This window comes from Paramacrobiotus metropolitanus, unplaced genomic scaffold (assembly GCF_019649055.1).
Source record: "Paramacrobiotus metropolitanus isolate TYO unplaced genomic scaffold, Prichtersi_v1.0 Parri_scaffold0000068, whole genome shotgun sequence".
In the NCBI taxonomy this organism is placed as follows: domain Eukaryota; kingdom Metazoa; phylum Tardigrada; class Eutardigrada; order Parachela; family Macrobiotidae; genus Paramacrobiotus; species Paramacrobiotus metropolitanus.
In genome coordinates this window covers 280,696-298,400 of record NW_026570288.1, presented here as the reverse complement: position 1 = coordinate 298,400, position 17,705 = coordinate 280,696, and the positions used below count along the sequence as shown (strand labels likewise).

Sequence of the window (17,705 nt, the reverse complement as noted above, 5' to 3'; positions counted from 1 at the left end):
CAGAGTACAATCACATTTTATAGAAGATTGAAGAATTGTGTTAAAAGTAATAAGTGAATCAAAAATACAGGTAATTAATGGAGCACAGGTAAAGTACTGCTGATGCTGCATCAGCTCGAACACATAAAGTGGTATACTGTGTTAACGGCTTTACGTAACGCATCTGAGCGCCGATTTTTCCATATTCGTGCTCAAATAGCAATTCATTGGTCCGCACTCAGCAATGTCGGCACAATACATAGAAAGAAAGTGTGCAATTGCACTGTTCAAGCTCTTTTGATTGTGGGACATTTTAATAAAATTTTTATGTAAAAGACGCAAGTAAGGTCGTTACGCCACAGTGGAAACGCGAACACACCGATGTCGAATAACCATAACAGCTGATAAAGCACTAAACAGTGCACACTTTATTCCGATTGATGTGAACCTTGACCAAGGAAATGTAAATGTTAACCGCTTGTTAGTTTTTTGATTCCGAAGATGAAATAGTGATTATTCCCGCAAGTTCCCTTATAGGTAGCATCAGTCCAAACCTACCGGTACAACAGCAAAAGTAAATAAAAACGTATAGTGACTGAGCAGTGTAGCCGCTGCATGCCGTACTCACCGCATAGTCCCATTTGGCCTTGATATCGAAAACAAAGTTATTCCAGACGAAATTCGGATACTTGGCCTTGATGTTATCCTGAATGTAATCGCACTGTGCCTGTCGCTCCGTCTCCTTGAACCAGTTGCAGGCGTGATTGACAAAGCCGTCCAGCGCTTCGAACATTTTCGGGTCTTTCTTCATCACGGTCGATTTTACGGTATCGGGTTGGGTGCTCTGCAGTAGTTTTCCTCCGCTCGAACCACCACCCGCATTGCCTCCGCTGGGAACCGCTCCGGGTTCATTGGATATTCCCCTGGTTTTTGCTCCGAGAACAGCGAAAATGTGGCACGCAATCTAACAGTCGCAAAGCACGGTGTTAACGTAATGTACCACGAAAATGTCGAATTATGTGCGTATAAACTCACCACAATTGCTGCAACAGACCGCATTTTCCGTTAAGTTTATTGTAACTTGTGGAAAAATGCTATCGTCCACTACGACCGAGTGAGCAAAATTGCAAACTGCAATCCGTTCGATCTAGGGGAAAATTATGCTACAAATCGCCAGGAGGATTCTTACGCAACGCGGCTATTTATTGATGGGGGTTTGACGACTGTTTAATTGCTGCAGTTGGAGCTTTCCAGTTTACACGTTAATTACTCATTACATGCATTGCCGAGATAATTGCTGTCCAGGCCCTACCGGCACCACTTACTCATCGCAAATTTTTTGCCAACCGCAAACTGCAAAGAACGCAGCTGCATAAACTACCGTAACAATTTTGTACAATCTGTATGAAAATTTTGTCGTTGACGAAAGTGGTATGAAATTCTCCTTTAAGTAATATTTGGACACCGAATTTGGTAGATGTCGTTAATTAAATATGCATCATAGAAAATAAGGAAAGGGCAATTTTTGTAGCGTATGTTTATGCATGCAGTTGCAGACAGTACTTGTACATGTTCATGCGCATCATCAGTTGGTTTGAGTTTTTTATCTTGGCATAACATTTACCAGAATATGGACGAGATCCAGTTAACTGGCAACTTTATTGCGCATTTGTTTTGACAGGAGTTAATTTGATAGACCGAATTAGCACAAATTGAGCCGCCTTTATTTTTCAAAACATTGCGCACAGATGTTGTTGGCCAGTGCAGTGGACAGTAATTACAGTGCTGTACATGAGTGTACAGTCTGTAATGTCGTAAAATAATTTATCCCCTAACGTTGGTCTTGAGTAGTCCCCAGACGTAGTAACTGTTGCCGTTGCATGTTCCCAGGTATGCTTGATTAGCAAATATCTGTAAAACGCAGAATGTCTCATTAAAAACACTCTTGGGTATTTTATATTATTGGGTCTTTATTACACGAAGATACGAGTACCAGCAGCCGTGCGATTTTACCGCATAAATCGAGCAAAACCAGTATATAAATTAAGCGCAAGTCAAAAGTTACAGCAACTTGAAACAGAAGCGGCCCTGTTACAAATGTGGTACCATGTTGGGTGAGTTAACTGCTGGCATTAATTTTGCATGCAAGGCTACCTTTGATCCATAATCATATTTCGCCTCGAACACAACAACATCCCAGTAGTACGTGTTATACTTGGCGTTGACCAGATCGTACACATATTTGGCCATGGCTTCGTAGTTATCCTGTTGGACACTGTTACACGCTCGGACCACAAAATCGTCGATGGCACCCAGTATGGGATCGGTCTTCTTTATGTTGGATTTTTTCCAATCGATCGTTGTGCCAAACTTGGCAGCTGGGAATAAATAATTGTTAGAATGAAGTGCATATTTTTAAAGAATTTTTCAGACACATCTAACTGAATTTGTGGAATTTTTTTTGGACTGGGATTTTTTTTGGAATTTTTGAAATTTACAACAGTTAGGTATTTCTGGCAGCAGGAGGCTATCAACAAGTTCATCTGAATTAAAGCGTTGTTTAAAAATTTCAGCAACGAGTAATCTCTTACCATTCACTGCCACCGCAAAGGCAATCTGTAAAAGAAGCAAAATTACTGCACTGATTATGAAGGAATATGTCATCAGAAATGATCTGAAATTTGAAGAAATATCTTTTACAAGCAGTAACGCCGATAGCGAGGTTTAAAACTTTAAATGTAAAAACTACTATGATAAACCGTAGTAATACTCTGTCGGCTACTTACCGGGAGGAGGATAACTGACCACTTCATTTTTATCAGCTTAATGATATTGCAATGAACACTTGCGGTAGTAACTGCAGCCACGTACAGTGCAACAATGACAACTGTGGCTCAGAATTCACTTTCTCACAGGCCGGAAATCACCGCCGTTAAAATTCTTACATAATAATACGAATTCTCAATAAATCATCAGCTTACAGCTGAAGCGATTTATCATGATCATATTACATTGACGGTCGTAATTACAGTGACTGGTCTGCCGGTGCTGTGGGCGTTCGGCACCTGGACCGCTTCTTTTATTTCTCGTACCTCATCTTTTTATGCCTTCCTTACGTATTTCATACGAAAAGCGCAGTCATTTCTAGTTTTTTTTATCGTTTACACATGATAAATTATAGTTTTACTTTGTGTGAATTATGTATTCATCAGGGCCTGATGAATGCATGGTTCTCGTTTTTCTTTTCCCCAAAATCTTCATCAACAGCAGATTATACAGCCAAACAAATCAAATAATATAAACAAGCACTCAAAGCCTTAACGTCGATATAAAAATGGCCACTGGTAAATCATCACAACTAGTACCATAATTCTTACTGCAATTGCAATAAAGCAGTGCATCTGTACAAGAGTACAATATGTGACAGCTTGTTAATACGTATTAACTATCACTCTGATGAGCAATCTCATCACATTTTGTAGAAGCTGCCAACGTACGTCAAAAATTCACGGTAAACCTTAATACACCGCGCTGATGCTCCTGTGCGAAAAACCAAATCAGTCGATTCCGACATTCCCGGCTCCATGCTGGAGATTGTCAAGTTGCCTCGGGTGCATTCCACTGTCACCGGGTCGTAATGCGAAGCCCGTTTTTGTCTAGTTTCACCGGCCTTCGCCACAATCCACGAATGGAGGTCATGCAAAAGCAGTCGGCAGTTCAGGGTGTTGTCTCCGTCGAAAACCGTTGTTAGCGAATCAACCAGGTCCAAATCGTTTTCGGAAAAGTTCAGTTTTCCGAGCCGACAACCGATCTTCAGCGGAGTAGTTAAGTACGATGGAACTTCAAATGAAGAACCAGTTGTCGGTGTAATTGGGCGTTGTGTCGATGTCGTTATTACTGGGACGCGGGTCGTCGTAGGTGGCGGTTGTCTGGTGGTCGAACCAGTGGGAGGTGTCCATGTCTCACGAGCAGGAGCTTTACAGAGCGGAAATTTCAGGGATGCACAGAATTCAGTGAACCACTCTCCAGGACGATAGCTGCCGGTGTTAGCGCCCTCCATTGCGACACATCTAGTCTCGATGAAACTTGTTTGTGGCTGGCCGGATGCCCAGTTGGTAAGCGATACAAATGTTCCATCAATCCAGTACTGGAACAGGCTAAGCGTCCTGTTAGATTCTCTGTAATTACAAACATTTTCCTCGTCAAACTGAATACTGAAGTACACGAAATGTCAGACAGTTTTAGCTAATTTTGTGCTTTTTTCTCCAGGGTCGTACCTTAACCCGATCCAGTAATCGCCGCTATACTTCCTTATTTTGTTGTCTATCAATGCTTCCTCTTCGCTATCCACAATCGTTGCCAAATCCGCGTTTTCGTATGTTTTGCGACAGAAATTACGCGCGTCATCGAAGGTGTGGTATGGACGGAAAGCCGAGGAATGATTCGGGTCATGGCCAAAGTAGAAGCAGCTGCTTCCCACACGATGACCCCATGGCTCGCAGCCGTCTTCCAGTGGAATAGTGATAGGCGTCCATCCAACAAAAGTCTCATATAACGCGCTTTCACATACCGCACGCATTTCTGAATCACAAGAGATCGCTGCAAGGCCCTGGTAAAGATACAATATTTTAATTCATACTCATTTGAAATGTACTGTACTCGTTTTTACTAAGGACAAGTACAGAGTAAAACATAAGACAGCGTTACAACAGACGCATTAAGTCTGTTCAAATTTTCTTACCAGCTCTCCACTGCTGGTCACACAGTCTTTGGCAGTGATATCCAAAAAGGATATTGGAAAGGGAGGATTTCTCCAAGGGAGGTAACCCGTGGCGGACCCGTCACTCCAACTAAACACTTTCGGATCGCGTGGACTGTCCAGACTATTAAGACCAATCCAGACTTCGTTTGATGTGAATGCAGCGACAGAGCGATATTCTGCTTCGTTACTAAACGATGCCAGATGGCCGCCCGTGCTTTGGCAGGAATTTTGGGCAGCTGTCCACGTGGAAAGCTCGAATATTCTATTTAGACACTTCGAGCCGACGGCGTATGAGTCTGCGCGACAGCTAAACTGGCCTAGAAACATAAAATGTTTACACTACAATGTTTGATGTCAGTCCAAACCTATAAATTTATAAAGCAGAATTTCCAGGTACGAATTACTGTATCATCAAAGGTTAAGAAACTGGGAATTATGAATTATTTTGCTTGTCGACCCCCTTTTTTTCGACGAAGTGATCAAGATTCATTTACTTTTACTAAGGTTTACATAGTTGTGAAAACTATCGTACTTGGAGTCTGAATTGGCGATGTGGTGACTGCATCATATGACGGTCGTTTACAAATGTACGCTCGATTGGTCCCGCATCCATGGTCAGCCCATTTGCCATCAGCAGCCTGAATGTAAGCACATCGCGCATTGGTGTCAGATATCGGCGCCAAGATGGACTGCCAATTGGGATGACTGTTGTCTGGTTCGCCTGCATCAACCGCAACGAAATCATGAATACGACTGCACGAGGAACAAACTAAATAGACTGATAGTCGTATAGCAGTTCGCTTGAACCCTATAATTCACCTGCAGCCCAGTTGAAAATGGCGGCAGGCAGCGCGTAAATGTCTGTCTCGTTCTGCGTTTGCCAAAACCACACGTTTAGACGGTTGGAATAGAAATTAATCCAGAAGGTTGTATCGGATCCATGTCCTCTAACGAGTTCTGCAAAAGAAGATGAACATGCGCTTCTGACATGAGTTTCTGGGAGCCCACGTAAAAGGATGCGGGTAGACCAAATTCTAGTATGAGTGAAACGTGGGGTGTGATTCACAATTTTATCGGATGTCACCTCGGATGTAGCGCTCTTCATCTTCGGTAAAAACAGAAACCAAGTCGGACTTGTCATCCAGGTTGCGACAATTCGACTTGGCGGCACGCCATGTTGTTCCTTCCAGAAATTCTTTGTAACAACTGTCGCCGTTTCGTCTCCAACCGGTGGGACAGCCGGGATGGTATATCGACGTGGGAGTCGGGCCCGGATCGTTCTTCGGCCCTAAGAACAACACTGCATAAACCTGCTAAGAAACCAAAGAAACTAAAACAACAAACCGAGGCATCTCCGGTGTTGATCATTATAATCTACGCCGAGCAAAAGAAAGCGTGTTCCCGCTAAGAACATGGTAAAACTACTTACTGCCATCGTGATAACAAAAAAATTGTTTCTTCTCGGTGCAAGAAGCAAAATTCCATTTTGCGCGATCAATGTACGAACAGTCGGTGCAATTGTAATCCATTATCGTGCAGAGCTGATCAGTCTCTGCCGATGGCCATGAGGCGTGGTCAGCGTAATTGTGGTAATTCTTCAATGAGGTGAACTGCAACACAGCAAATCCTGTACGAGGAATTACATGGAGTCAAATTATTCTATTTCGTACAACAGTTTCGTCTCCGTATTCTTGTATCCACTCGTGATCTTCATTTAAAGATGCTGCTTTGATCCCCAGCCAAATTTCCTCTTCGATTCGGCCTGCAATAATCGACAATGGATGACTGGAACAGCTTTAAAGGTCAAACGGCACTGCAGAAACGTTGACTACGTACCTCGGATGTAGATATTCTGACCAATCGACATTGGAGTGTACAGGTAAGCGCCTTCATAACGATAGCTTTTACAAAACCTCTGCGCTTCGTCCCGGTTCCGTCTCCCTTCGACAAAGTAGTAGCATCCATCATGGAAACGCGTAAAGGGAGAATAGCATTCAATATCAGCTGTAAAGTGATTGAAAACCCATAAGCTTTTTCGCACGTGCTTTGACCAGAATAAATATACAGGCCCCAACTATTGGTTTTTTGCTTAGTCGCTAGTCGCTACGTACGTACGACCAGTTTTCTAATAATGTAGCATTCGGTACGAAGTGAGCAAGCAGTACCTGTACAGTATTAACTAGCATCCTTACGATAAACTGCTGGTACAACGTTGTTGGTAATTGTTTGTGCTTCACATGCGTATGGAAAAGAAAAATCGCAGTAAGGTCGCAAATAATAGTCATGCTGATCCACGCCGCTAGACCAGGAACTCGGGCGCTCCACTATGCTGTAAATTTCTCCGCAGTATGTCCTTCCATTGGCCAATCCACTGCCAAAGCATAAAACGCAAAAGAATAAAAAAGTCAGAAATTTTGAGACTAGGCTGCTTGCATTACGCAATGTATTGCTCTAGCGTTTTTCCTTCCAAGTTCCAGTGGTCGGTTGAAGTGTTTGCGAGTAATTGTCCATCGTCAAAGTAAACATTACGAGCGTTTACGGCGCTGGTTTTGTCTGCAACGGTTTATGAAGTCAGCGTATATTAACTTTTAAGGCTAATTAAAGGCTACTTGCCTAACCGGTTATAAGCACTTAAAATACTTACTGAATAACAGAAGAATTGATTCTCGTTAACAAGAGTGTTCCAAATTTTACATACAAAAAAGATATGCATAATATGCAATATGCGCTTATACGATGTATGCGATAATGCAAATAATGCAGTGCACTGAAGGGCCACGCAAACTGTTGTTTTTTCAGCACGTTGATTCTTTTTTAAAATATAGAACTGTTCTTTCAGACAGTTCAACATTTTGGATATTAATTATACAGACGAAACTGAATTAAGCTGAATATCACGAATGTGCAAATAACACAATCGACCATCCGGTGCCGACCACCTGGTGGTAAATAAACGCGACTATACGATTACTACAAATATCACTGTTTACACCTAGAACGTAAGATACTCCATATTAAGCACCAAGATACTCGTTATTTTCGGTTTACTTGGGATGGTTATGCCAAGCCACGCAACAGTGTTCCTCAGACGATTGCGAATCCATTCCTTAATCCTTTTGTCTTCCCGAACTGTGTTTGTTCCAGAAACGGAACCGCCCTTCGATCTATAGCACAACGCCAGCACGTGTTTTGTTTATCGCATACGAGTATAGACTTCGGGCATACAAAATAACGGAGTAATTAAACCCCCGTTTACAGGGGAAACACGCGCATATGTACGTATATCCGTTATTCCTTTTCCCCCGTTAGCACACTGTAAGATCTAACTTGTGCAATCGGAACACTTTTGTAGCTACCCTTACGCTGAGTTTGCTGTCAACATTATGCCTAATAAACTGAATTCACAAATCAATAATTTTACGTTTTCTTACCGACACTGTGACTGCGCATCTGGATAGTTACTGGGCTCCGGTATGTACTGATAACAAGCCTGATCGTCATAGATCCATCCATCGTTGACACGACACGGTTGCTGCCTGCCTGTGGTCATATGTCAAATTAATTTCATCGTCTGCTTAACTTTATTCATGCCTGCGCGGTACATTAGGCCTTCATTATCCACCACGTACTGAAGCTGCCGGAACAAATAAATCCATTTGTCTGGTTCTTGAGGACTGCATCCAGGTAGAACATGTCATCAAAATCGACGAATCGAATAGTGCCTCGGAATTCAGTTGCTGGTCTTGACAACTCATTGGGTCGGAACCATCCGCTGTAACCCGAAACTCCCACAATTCAGAATAATGAATGGGAACACAAGGGTTCGTAGATAACTTGTCGGATCAGAGTTGATAAGAGAGTTTACTAACTTAACCTTTTCGTCACACTTACAAATCATATGGCGGAAACAGGCTTGGATTGAAAATCGCACCCGGGGTGCCGTTATCGTCCAACCACCGCCACTGACCGGACTGATAGGTCAGCCCGATCCAGTAATGATCCTCTGCCGACGTTAACTTATTCATGACGAATTCCTAGACAAAAATACACGAAGCATACGATTTGCAAATTGACCTTTTTACTTTTTGAAAGATAAAAATTCTTACCAGCTCAGTTTTGTCTTTAGGAGCAAACAGTTTCCCACCGCGATAGTTGCATTCTTCGACAGCTTCGGCAAACGTTATCTGGGTGGACAATGGTCCTGATGTGGCGCCGGTGTCAAGCGCAGCGAACGCATAGTAGCAGTCAGATGATCCGGGCCTGGCGAACCACTCCGGACCTGGCGCAAATTAGCATCGTTCAGCAGTTTCAATGTCAGCAAATAGGTTATTCTATTTTGCAACTACCTGGACATCCGGAAGTGTCTACCATCAAATCTATAAAGGGAAAAATACACAATAATAACAGGATGGGATCTGGTATTTTTAATAAAGTTGCTCGCGTACGAACAAAAAAGTTTCTTGTTAAAAGCGCGAAGTCAACAAACAGCAGTAACAGCAAGGACTGTTTTCAATGTCATTAGTTACCGCAGCGATGGTGTCGTTCAAGTGCCGGGTCCATATCGTAGATAGAGTTGTTATAGTTTTCAGGACAGTTGACGCGGTCATTGTACTGATCGCAGATGAGATCGTCGTAGACGTAACCGCCCAGAGCGCCGCAGTATGAGTTGTGATTCTCGGCGCTTTCTACAAGATAACATCATACATGTACCCGTCTTACCTTTACAGTAAGATCGAACAGTTTATAACTATAACAGCAATTAGTCACCCTCGACTATGACGTAATCGAAGAAAACCTGATGCGGCGCGCCTGGTGGATAGGAACTGGAGGGCGTGAATTCTATGGAAATCTCTGGCTGTTCGTCGTAATGCGAAAGATACTGCCCGGCTGAAGTGGGGTTGAAGTGCTGCGACTGTACACCACCGCCCCACGATTTTCCTAGCGTTCGAGTACGGCCTGATGTATCGTATATTTCCATCAGCGAATTTGTCGGCATGTTGGACTTTCTGCAAAACGGTACTTCTTTAGTGCTGAATTACTGTATTTCAACGATCCGGAAAAAAATTCGGCCAGCGATGTGTTTTATATGCACATAGGCGACCACACAGCAAACGGATTATGCAGGGTGTAGCACAAAGATGAAATTCCTAGTTTAGCAGGACAATACTCAGCGTCAGACATCAACAGAGTATGCATGTTCAACACGTATCATCGGAATTTTTCAGCAAACTAATTGGTGTTTCAAGCGGCAGTTTTACTCGCTTGATGCGCTACATATACAGCAGGAACAGAAGTTTTGTCGAAGCACGGTTATGCGGCTAGATTAAGGTTACGTACCACGCAGTTTCGCTGGAACCTAGACGGTACTGGCTCAATGTAACACGTAACTGCTGTCATAAAATTACCTAATATTCAGGTAGATACTGTAACGAGGGAAAGTTTCGGTCCAGGAATAATAGTACCAGGAAAAGGTGTCCAGGACCACCCTCACTTTGCAGAAGTCCCTTGGCAAGATGGGGAACACGAGTGATCCGGCTTTTCCGGAAGCCGGCAGGTCAATCGTCTGATTGCAGCGGTTGTCCAGAATAACTAGCGTAAAAAATGTACGCTATTTTTTATGTCCATTCTATCGTTAAAGCGTTTCACCTACCTTCTGGCCAGTATGACGCTGCATTTATGCCAGTTCCGACAAGCAGGATTGCAATATAAACAAAAACATGGAACTCCATGGTTCTTTCAGAGGATAACAAGGTGCTGCAGGTACTAACTAAATGTCGTAACCCATAGCAGAGGTACGAGTAATAAGGAAATATCCAAAGGAAATGTACAAAACACCCTCTCTGATAACCAAATAAGTGGCACAAGTGGGCATTTGTTCAATAAGATGGATAACACAACAATTTCAACGTGAACAGGTGCAACTGATACCGCTATCAAACAAATGCAATGTTGTAATAGGTGAACAATGCGAATCATAACAAAATAAAAATTGATACGCCGCCATAATGCAAGCTGGGTAAGCTGGGTAAGCTGTATTCACATGGTATACTCTATTCACATGGCACAGAACATTTTGTGGTCATTTTGATTCTGCTTGCAATACAATACAACCTGCAGCCGTCAACACAGACTCTGCAACACTACAGTAGTGGTCGTAATATAACTGGCAACTGCTTCAAGAATAAAACAGCAAGTACAGAAATTTTAGGCTTCGTGTAGTAGCGGTAGGCAGGAATAGTGCTAGCCGCTTGCCTAACTTATTTGACGATTGCTTAGCGTCCATTTACAGGATGTCGTTTGAATCAGCTTTCCAAAATTCCTGCCTGGTTTTTAAAATTTGTTTTATTCGTGAATGTTTTTGTGGATCCTACGTACAAGTAACATATGAAACACATACGGTGATTCGAGTGCGTAGACCTGCATGTTTAAGAACCGCAAATCAGTTCAGTATTGGCACTGAACGAAAACGTAACCGGAAGCATTAGGTAGGTATCCGTTTTTGTTTTGGAATGACTGAATCAAAAGATGCGGTGTTATACTTACAAAAGCGCGCAGTGGCCAATTTAAATTCCCGAGCCGTATCGATATCCGTCGAAAGAGTAACAATTCTCGACAACGTCACAACTCGCTGTTATGAGAACTGAGTTCTAAAGTCCTGTTTGGTCTCTCCGGTTAGGGACAACCGGTGTTGCTACTAGATCACCGGTGCTCTCGTTTCCTAGGCAAAACATACTGCAGATCATCGCCGAGCTGGACAAAGGAGCTCAACTGGAGTGTGCTGTGGAAAACGGCAATTTTCATTTTAATAAAGTAGCAACCACTGTTTTTTCGAAGTCTTCCTGCATCCCTTTTTCACGACCAAATGTGAGATATGACACACAGTAAACCGAAAAGTCTACTCTCCGCCGGCCCAGCTGATCAACTCAGCGCCAACATGTGTACCCTTTTCCCTTACCCTGCTACCTAGACACAAGCGCCGCCGTTTCAACCCTAATTCTTTCGAACAAAGCCGAATGCTCTTGTCTGCCAAATAAGCGACCTGAACGTTGATATGCTGCAACAGAGTGGCTGGTGACGTCACGTTAGATAATGCCGCTTTCTTTATTATCAAGTTCTATAAAATGCCGGCAGAGAATCTAAGTCCACACACCGACACAATCCTGTCTAGGTTATTTGATCAACAAATGGGTTTAGCATAATATTGCAGTGATCTTAGTGACAAATGGACCGTAAAATCAACAACTGATTTCTAGTGATGTGCTACTACAGCTTCAGGCTACCTTACTTACTATTTACTAATCTTCCAAAACTTTTACTTACTATTACTTACTATTAACCCAAAAATTTTTGAAATACTATTACTTACTATTCACATTTTTCCTAACCAATTACTTACTAATTATACTAAATAAATTTAATTTAATTACTAATTTAATGTTATTATCATTTTTGGGACGCTTGTGCATTTCATGAAGGAATCAAAATATACTGTATTTTATGCGAATCTATGGTGTAAAGGCAGAATCTAACAGAACAACTATGCTGCACAATCTGCTTGGCAGGCTGCTGCTGCATTGCAATGTTTCAAATCCTATAATTATAAGTACTTTACGTAACCGCAGTTTCGGGTCGGCGGTACATTGCGTTTACGTGAACAGCAATACCACCGTATGTTAAGGCACCAACTTTAATTTAGACTACGAGGAGGATTGTAGTTGAGTCGGTAGTTGAGTCGATACCTTAAATTTATTGAATTAAATCGAATGTCTTTAATCATATACGTCCATACAGAAGCACTTTCTAATACGAATAAATGTATTTATTAAATTACAATGTCATCATAGAACTTGACCGTTATGCTGTGTAAAAGAACACCCTTTGGACAGGTTGCAGTTTGGAGCTGGTGCCTTTGGGAGATTTCGCTCGGGGTACATATGAGAAAAACCGGCTGATAAATGAAATTATTTTAATCACAATAACATTTTGTTCTTTACAGAGATGAATTTACCCTTATTAGCAAGGTATTCAAAACGAAATACATTCTATATTCAGCAAATTAGAAATTAACAGGAGTTAGTTGACTGCACAGTACGTCGACGGATGCCATGTTTGCCAATACACAACGTTATTCCACATTTTTATCTTTTGGATCCACGGGTCAAGGAGGTCACGCACCAGCCATCAAAGCCTTTTTAGATTATTACAACTGGACGACACTTACGTTATTTTGCGATGCCCTTTCGGCTGTGCCGACGGTCGCCGCTAATCTAGGATCGCAGTGCCGCTCCGCAACGGCTTTACTGAATGTCGCAGGACGGTATAACTACTATTCGGAATTCTTTGACTCAAAAATTCCACAGGATTACGAAGCGCGGTTACGACGTGTGAAACGGCAAAGCAGAGGTAAAGCGTGGTGTTCTATCCCGCATACATGTTTTTAAAAGAATTCTTGTAATGGGTTTTTCAATGCAGTTATTATTATCCTGGCACGCTTCGATGAACTCCGAAAAATCATGGTAATGATACAGCAGAAGTAAATTACGTAAATATGCCATATCTGTGGAAGCCCGCAGCAATTAAAAATTCTGCTATTGACAGCTGGCTGCGCACAGCTTGAACATGACAAACAACGAATACGTAAGGACTCGACAATTTCAAGTTTTGCAAGGAAGATGATCCATTATTGATGTTGGCTTTCCAGATCTTCCTGAATGTCGTTCCAGTTCAAGGCCCCGATTACATCCCTATACAAATTACCACTGGTTCAGTTGACAATGAGGTTTGTATGTCATCATGTTGTTGTCCCATGAGGTTGTTTATTTAGTTGAGGTGTACTAGTGCCAAACAAACGAAACACCTGTTGTACATTACACTCCTGCAAAGAATTTGCTTGATTCGCATGATAAAACGTGACTGCAGTGCGTAACTTTGTAAAGATATATCCAAGGGGACAATTACTTATTTACCAGATGCAAGCAAATTTCCTTGCATCGGTAAACAACTGTTCGTATATAATTTGAACTTTACTCACGGTGCACGATTAAAGATTCTCCTGGAAGCGTACAAGTATCTCATCACGCTAACATACCCATTGCCAGATTATGGCAAGTTGGCGCCCTTTATCGAATCGGTAGCTCTTGAGTCGCTGACAAAGTTTGATCACAGCTACAGCCGGGAGGAAAAGGTCAGCATAGGATTTGCACTAATGAATTTACGGTTGCTGAAGTTGCTTTATTACTGAATTCGTCGATTCTCAGGTTAACGAGATCACGCTTGCAATACCCGAAATGATAATGGCCATGGCTCAGGTAATGGCGTAATTCTATGCCGGTCGTATTTTTTCTGCTTGAGGCGATCGTGCTTACTGTGCTTTAAATTTTGCAGGTTCTGAATGAGTTCAAGACAAATGCCATCCCATTAACTACTGCAGCATTCCGCAGTGCATTTCTGAATCGGACTTTCCAGACCGGCATCCGACCCGTCGTCATGGGTGGGATGGGGATGCGTCTGTGCGATTCTGTCTTCTCCAGATTTAACGAGACAAGCCGGCATTTTGAGGTTAGGCAGTAGGTTAGCTTAGGCCGGCATTTTCATTTTTCAGGTTAGGTTGATATTGATTAACATCTACAGTATGCTTGATACTGCAGAAAAACATTACAAGCGTTGAATGCTTTTTCGCAGGCAGCGTGGTATTATAACTTTGTCGCCGAGACGTTGAACAAAACCTCAGAACTGGCGGATGACTGGAACGGCGCCCACGAAGCACCGCTTAACGAGCCAATCTGTGGATATCGCGGTGACCGCTGCTTTGCTGTGGGCGGTACGTCGTTGAAGTGAAAATTACGGCGCGATTTCCATAACCAAAAGTCTTTTAAAACGGCAGTATTATTGCCCGTTGACCCTAAGCGTTGGTTTTTGTACGAAGCAGATCTGACAACGATCATTGCCGTTTCGATCTTCGGGGTGGGGATCATCGCCTTTGGTGTTTCTATTGCGTTGTGTCGCGTGTACGTGAGTTGGCCACTGTTAATTTATGGACTATGTGACAAACTGTGTTGTATCACGTGGGTAAGTGGGTTTACTGCTACTTTGTATAACTGTTGCGGTGAATTGCAGCAGACGTTCAGTTAATAAGGATCAGATCGACTGGTTTCTGTTTCATCCACTGCAATACCAGCTGAAACCCAATGATTTGGCGCGGGATGCTGGCATTCAGGTGATTCGTCGGAACAGTGACTCATTATGGATCCGCACTGAAAAGCTTACTGTCAGCGAAGAAGCAGTTTTATCGATGCCACAAATTCGAGTTCTGTGCATCCAGGTAAAAGTCTTTAAGCGTCTGGTCAAGTGTGGGATTCCACTTTCCAGATGCTATATTGCACTGGTCACAACGCGCAACAGTTACAGATAAAGTATGCACCTAATGCATCGTATTGTATAAGTGCCGTCTGCAGTCCACAGCTTACTAAGCAAAAAACATACGTAGTCAATTATGATGTAAAAAGGAAGCTGATTTTAGCTGCGAAGTGCTCAGCACGACAACATCGCCCACTTCCGTGGCATCGTCAGTTTCACCGACAGCAGCACTTCCTTAGTTTGGGATGGCGGTCGTGGTACACTGCGGTCACTGTTTTCCAGGAGAGCAATGATAACCGACGGGATGGTTCAGATCTATTTCATTTTCAACATAGTCCAAGTACAAGCAATTTTAAGGTCAGTAATTCGACATTGTAACTGTCATGCTTTTAGGGTCTTTGCTACATCCAAACGCAAACACCAGTGCGGTGTCATGGAAGTCTATCGAGTTTGGCAATAGTTCTCGATAGCCGGTTTACCGCTAAAATATGCGATATCGCGTCAAAGAATATTTATCAACTTCTCGCTAAATCTCCTTTTGTGATTACGGAAAGTGACATGCTAGCTGCTCCGGAAAGGAGAACTACCGGGTCTCAGGAAATGGACATATTCTCGCTTGGTGTGGTCATGTATGAAATTATGAAAGGCGCTAAGGCTGGTCCAGAAGAAATAGTGGACACAAGTTAGTTGCCGTTGAAAGCTTGTACAGATACCATCCTGTCGCACCATTTTCGGATAATTGCGTTATAACCACATACAGACTGTAGTTATCTGATTTTCAGCTTCTATTAAGCACGCAAGCGCGAATTTTCAAATCGCCATAGCGGCGGTTATTGGCCAGTGTGTCGCTAGTGATCCGTTACTACGGCCAACCATACGGCAGATTCTCGAGCGTCTGGACTCATTTCAACCCCAAGGAACAGTAGTCGGCAACATGCTGAGTCGTCTGGGAAAACATGCTGAACAGCTGGAATACATTGTTTCCCTTCGAACTCGCGAGCTCATAACTGAACAACAGAAAGTTGATGCTCTACTGAGAGAAATTATTCCACCGTAAGTTACACATTTTAAAGGAATTATGCGTTATCATATGTGCAGCGCAATTGTTGCGCTAATTACAGATCAATAGTGGTCAAGCTGCGGAATAAAATAGCGATTCCCCCGGAAAGTTTCGAAGCGGTGACGATCCTTTTTAGCAGTATGGTGGGGTTTGACCTGTACTGCAAGACTAAATCTCCCATGGAAGTTGGAGTGTTTCTTAATGAGCTATACAGTGTCATTGATGGGTATCTTGCCTCCTTCGACGTGTACAAAGTCGAAACAATCAAAGACGGTTACGTTGTACGTACGTCCGTATTGTTGGATCCAACGTGTGACATTCACCTGTTAATGAACGAAATCAGGTAGCCAGCGGTGTGCCTATCAGGAATGGATCACAACATGCCAGAGAAATTGCTCAGTTTGCGCTACTGGTTCTTCGCCACTGCAGTGAGAAGAACCTGAAAAATTATTTGCCGATACGAATAGGAATACACACCGGTAAATTTTAACCTTCTACGGTGATCAACACAAATCTATAAATATTTGAGCGCTTTTAAGGTCCGATCGCCGCGGGAGTTGTGGGTGCAGTGATGCCTCGTTACTGCTTGTAATTCTGACATTCTTACTCATATTCGTTAGTTCAATATACTGTATTAGCTACCGGGTTTATATTGTAGGTTTGGTGACACCATGAATACAGCCAGCCGCATGGAAAGCCACGGAGAAGGTTAGTTTCCACAAGTTTTCCACGTTATCATGGCTAACACAACGTAAAGCTTCCACTTTATTTTGGTAGCATCCAAAGTTCACGTCAGCCCAACGACAAGCTATTTATTAGCTGGCGACAAGCAGTTCAGCTTAGCTCCACGGGGAACGATAAATGTCAAGGTGCTCCTCCACATTTCATCGCTGCTAGCATTTAATACGTATGAGACGCTTGACGAGAGCTTGCATTTCAGGGCAAAGGCAGCCTTGAAACCTTTTGGCTACAACACAGTGACCCAAACGACTCTCCTTATCTGTATTAATGGATTCGATATACAAAATGCCATGAAGCTAAACAGCACGCGTTAAGAACTCTCTAGATATCACATGAATTCTCCTTGGTGTCGTAATGTTGGAAAAATGCTGTGATTTGGCTATCAGTCCAACTGAAGTGTTTGTGTCAATGTAAAAGCGCACTTTTACTTTGTTTATGTAGCGCAGTTTTTAGAAAGGGATTACTGTACATCGGCAAATAAAATGTAGTTGCTGTCGCTGTAATTGTTTCACACTGTAAAAATATTTTTTAATGTTTCATGAAACGCTATCGCAAGAATCCGTTACCTGATGAAAGCAAAATTACAAATTACCACCTTATACAGATCGTACAAGAGCAACAGTTGTACTTTCGGCGGAACTCCTGGTGTTCGTGTAAGGCTCTCTCAAAGGAAATCAATGGACCGATTTCGTGCATTTCTCAACTAAGCAGTAGTATGGGTGCTCTTGCATTTATGCAGCAAACTCAGCAAAGCGCACCTTTGAAAACCATGCCCTGGTTCATTAACATTAAATAGCTTTATGGTGG

General features: G+C 42.6%; 3 protein-coding genes across 3 annotated transcripts; all 3 read right to left on the bottom strand.

The window, feature by feature from the left end:
- Nucleotides 1-160: 160 nt before the first annotated feature.
- Nucleotides 161-1,141, bottom strand: LOC129594489 (uncharacterized). Its single transcript, XM_055491187.1, has 3 exons — nucleotides 1,015-1,141; nucleotides 608-943; nucleotides 161-533 (listed from the first exon to the last, which is right to left on the bottom strand). Exons 1-3 carry the CDS (start codon nucleotides 1,036-1,038, stop codon nucleotides 450-452), a joined length of 444 nt encoding a protein of 147 aa, XP_055347162.1. The 5' UTR covers nucleotides 1,039-1,141; the 3' UTR covers nucleotides 161-449.
- Nucleotides 1,142-1,624: 483 nt separating this feature from the next.
- Nucleotides 1,625-2,916, bottom strand: LOC129594499 (uncharacterized). Its single transcript, XM_055491201.1, has 4 exons — nucleotides 2,766-2,916; nucleotides 2,571-2,595; nucleotides 2,134-2,357; nucleotides 1,625-1,890 (listed from the first exon to the last, which is right to left on the bottom strand). The coding sequence occupies exons 1-4, from the start codon at nucleotides 2,790-2,792 to the stop codon at nucleotides 1,804-1,806; spliced, it is 363 nt and encodes a 120-aa protein (XP_055347176.1). The 5' UTR covers nucleotides 2,793-2,916; the 3' UTR covers nucleotides 1,625-1,803.
- Nucleotides 2,917-3,210: 294 nt separating this feature from the next.
- LOC129594423 (C-type mannose receptor 2-like) lies at nucleotides 3,211-10,568 on the bottom strand. The gene is made up of 21 exons (XM_055491110.1): nucleotides 10,392-10,568; nucleotides 10,147-10,330; nucleotides 9,509-9,747; nucleotides 9,268-9,426; nucleotides 9,088-9,117; nucleotides 8,848-9,020; nucleotides 8,633-8,775; nucleotides 8,371-8,513; nucleotides 8,173-8,281; nucleotides 7,790-7,905; nucleotides 7,180-7,294; nucleotides 6,934-7,112; nucleotides 6,578-6,745; nucleotides 6,412-6,503; nucleotides 6,171-6,351; nucleotides 5,826-6,029; nucleotides 5,561-5,698; nucleotides 5,274-5,462; nucleotides 4,721-5,058; nucleotides 4,257-4,588; nucleotides 3,211-4,157 (listed from the first exon to the last, which is right to left on the bottom strand). The coding sequence occupies exons 1-21, from the start codon at nucleotides 10,468-10,470 to the stop codon at nucleotides 3,449-3,451; spliced, it is 4,020 nt and encodes a 1,339-aa protein (XP_055347085.1). The 5' UTR covers nucleotides 10,471-10,568; the 3' UTR covers nucleotides 3,211-3,448.
- Nucleotides 10,569-17,705: the final 7,137 nt, after the last annotated feature.

Coding starts and splice junctions, on each gene's coding strand:
- LOC129594499 (XM_055491201.1), bottom strand. CDS start 2,792: ATGAAGTGGTCAGTTATCCTCCTCCCG. Junction 2,596..2,765: donor GGTCAGTTATCCTCCTCCCG/GTAAGTAGCCGA, acceptor CTTCTTTTACAG/ATTGCCTTTGCGGTGGCAGT. Junction 1,891..2,133: donor AATATGATTATGGATCAAAG/GTAGCCTTGCAT, acceptor TGCGTTTTACAG/ATATTTGCTAATCAAGCATA.
- LOC129594489 (XM_055491187.1), bottom strand. CDS start 1,038: ATGCGGTCTGTTGCAGCAATTGTG. Junction 944..1,014: donor GGTCTGTTGCAGCAATTGTG/GTGAGTTTATAC, acceptor TGCGACTGTTAG/ATTGCGTGCCACATTTTCGC. Junction 534..607: donor AGGCCAAATGGGACTATGCG/GTGAGTACGGCA, acceptor TTGTACCGGTAG/GTTTGGACTGATGCTACCTA.
- LOC129594423 (XM_055491110.1), bottom strand. CDS start 10,470: ATGGAGTTCCATGTTTTTGTTTATATTGCAATCCTGCTTGTCGGAACT. Junction 9,748..10,146: donor AGTATCTACCTGAATATTAG/GTAATTTTATGA, acceptor ACCGTTTTGCAG/AAAGTCCAACATGCCGACAA. Junction 5,699..5,825: donor TGAAGAGCGCTACATCCGAG/GTGACATCCGAT, acceptor CTTCTTTTGCAG/AACTCGTTAGAGGACATGGA.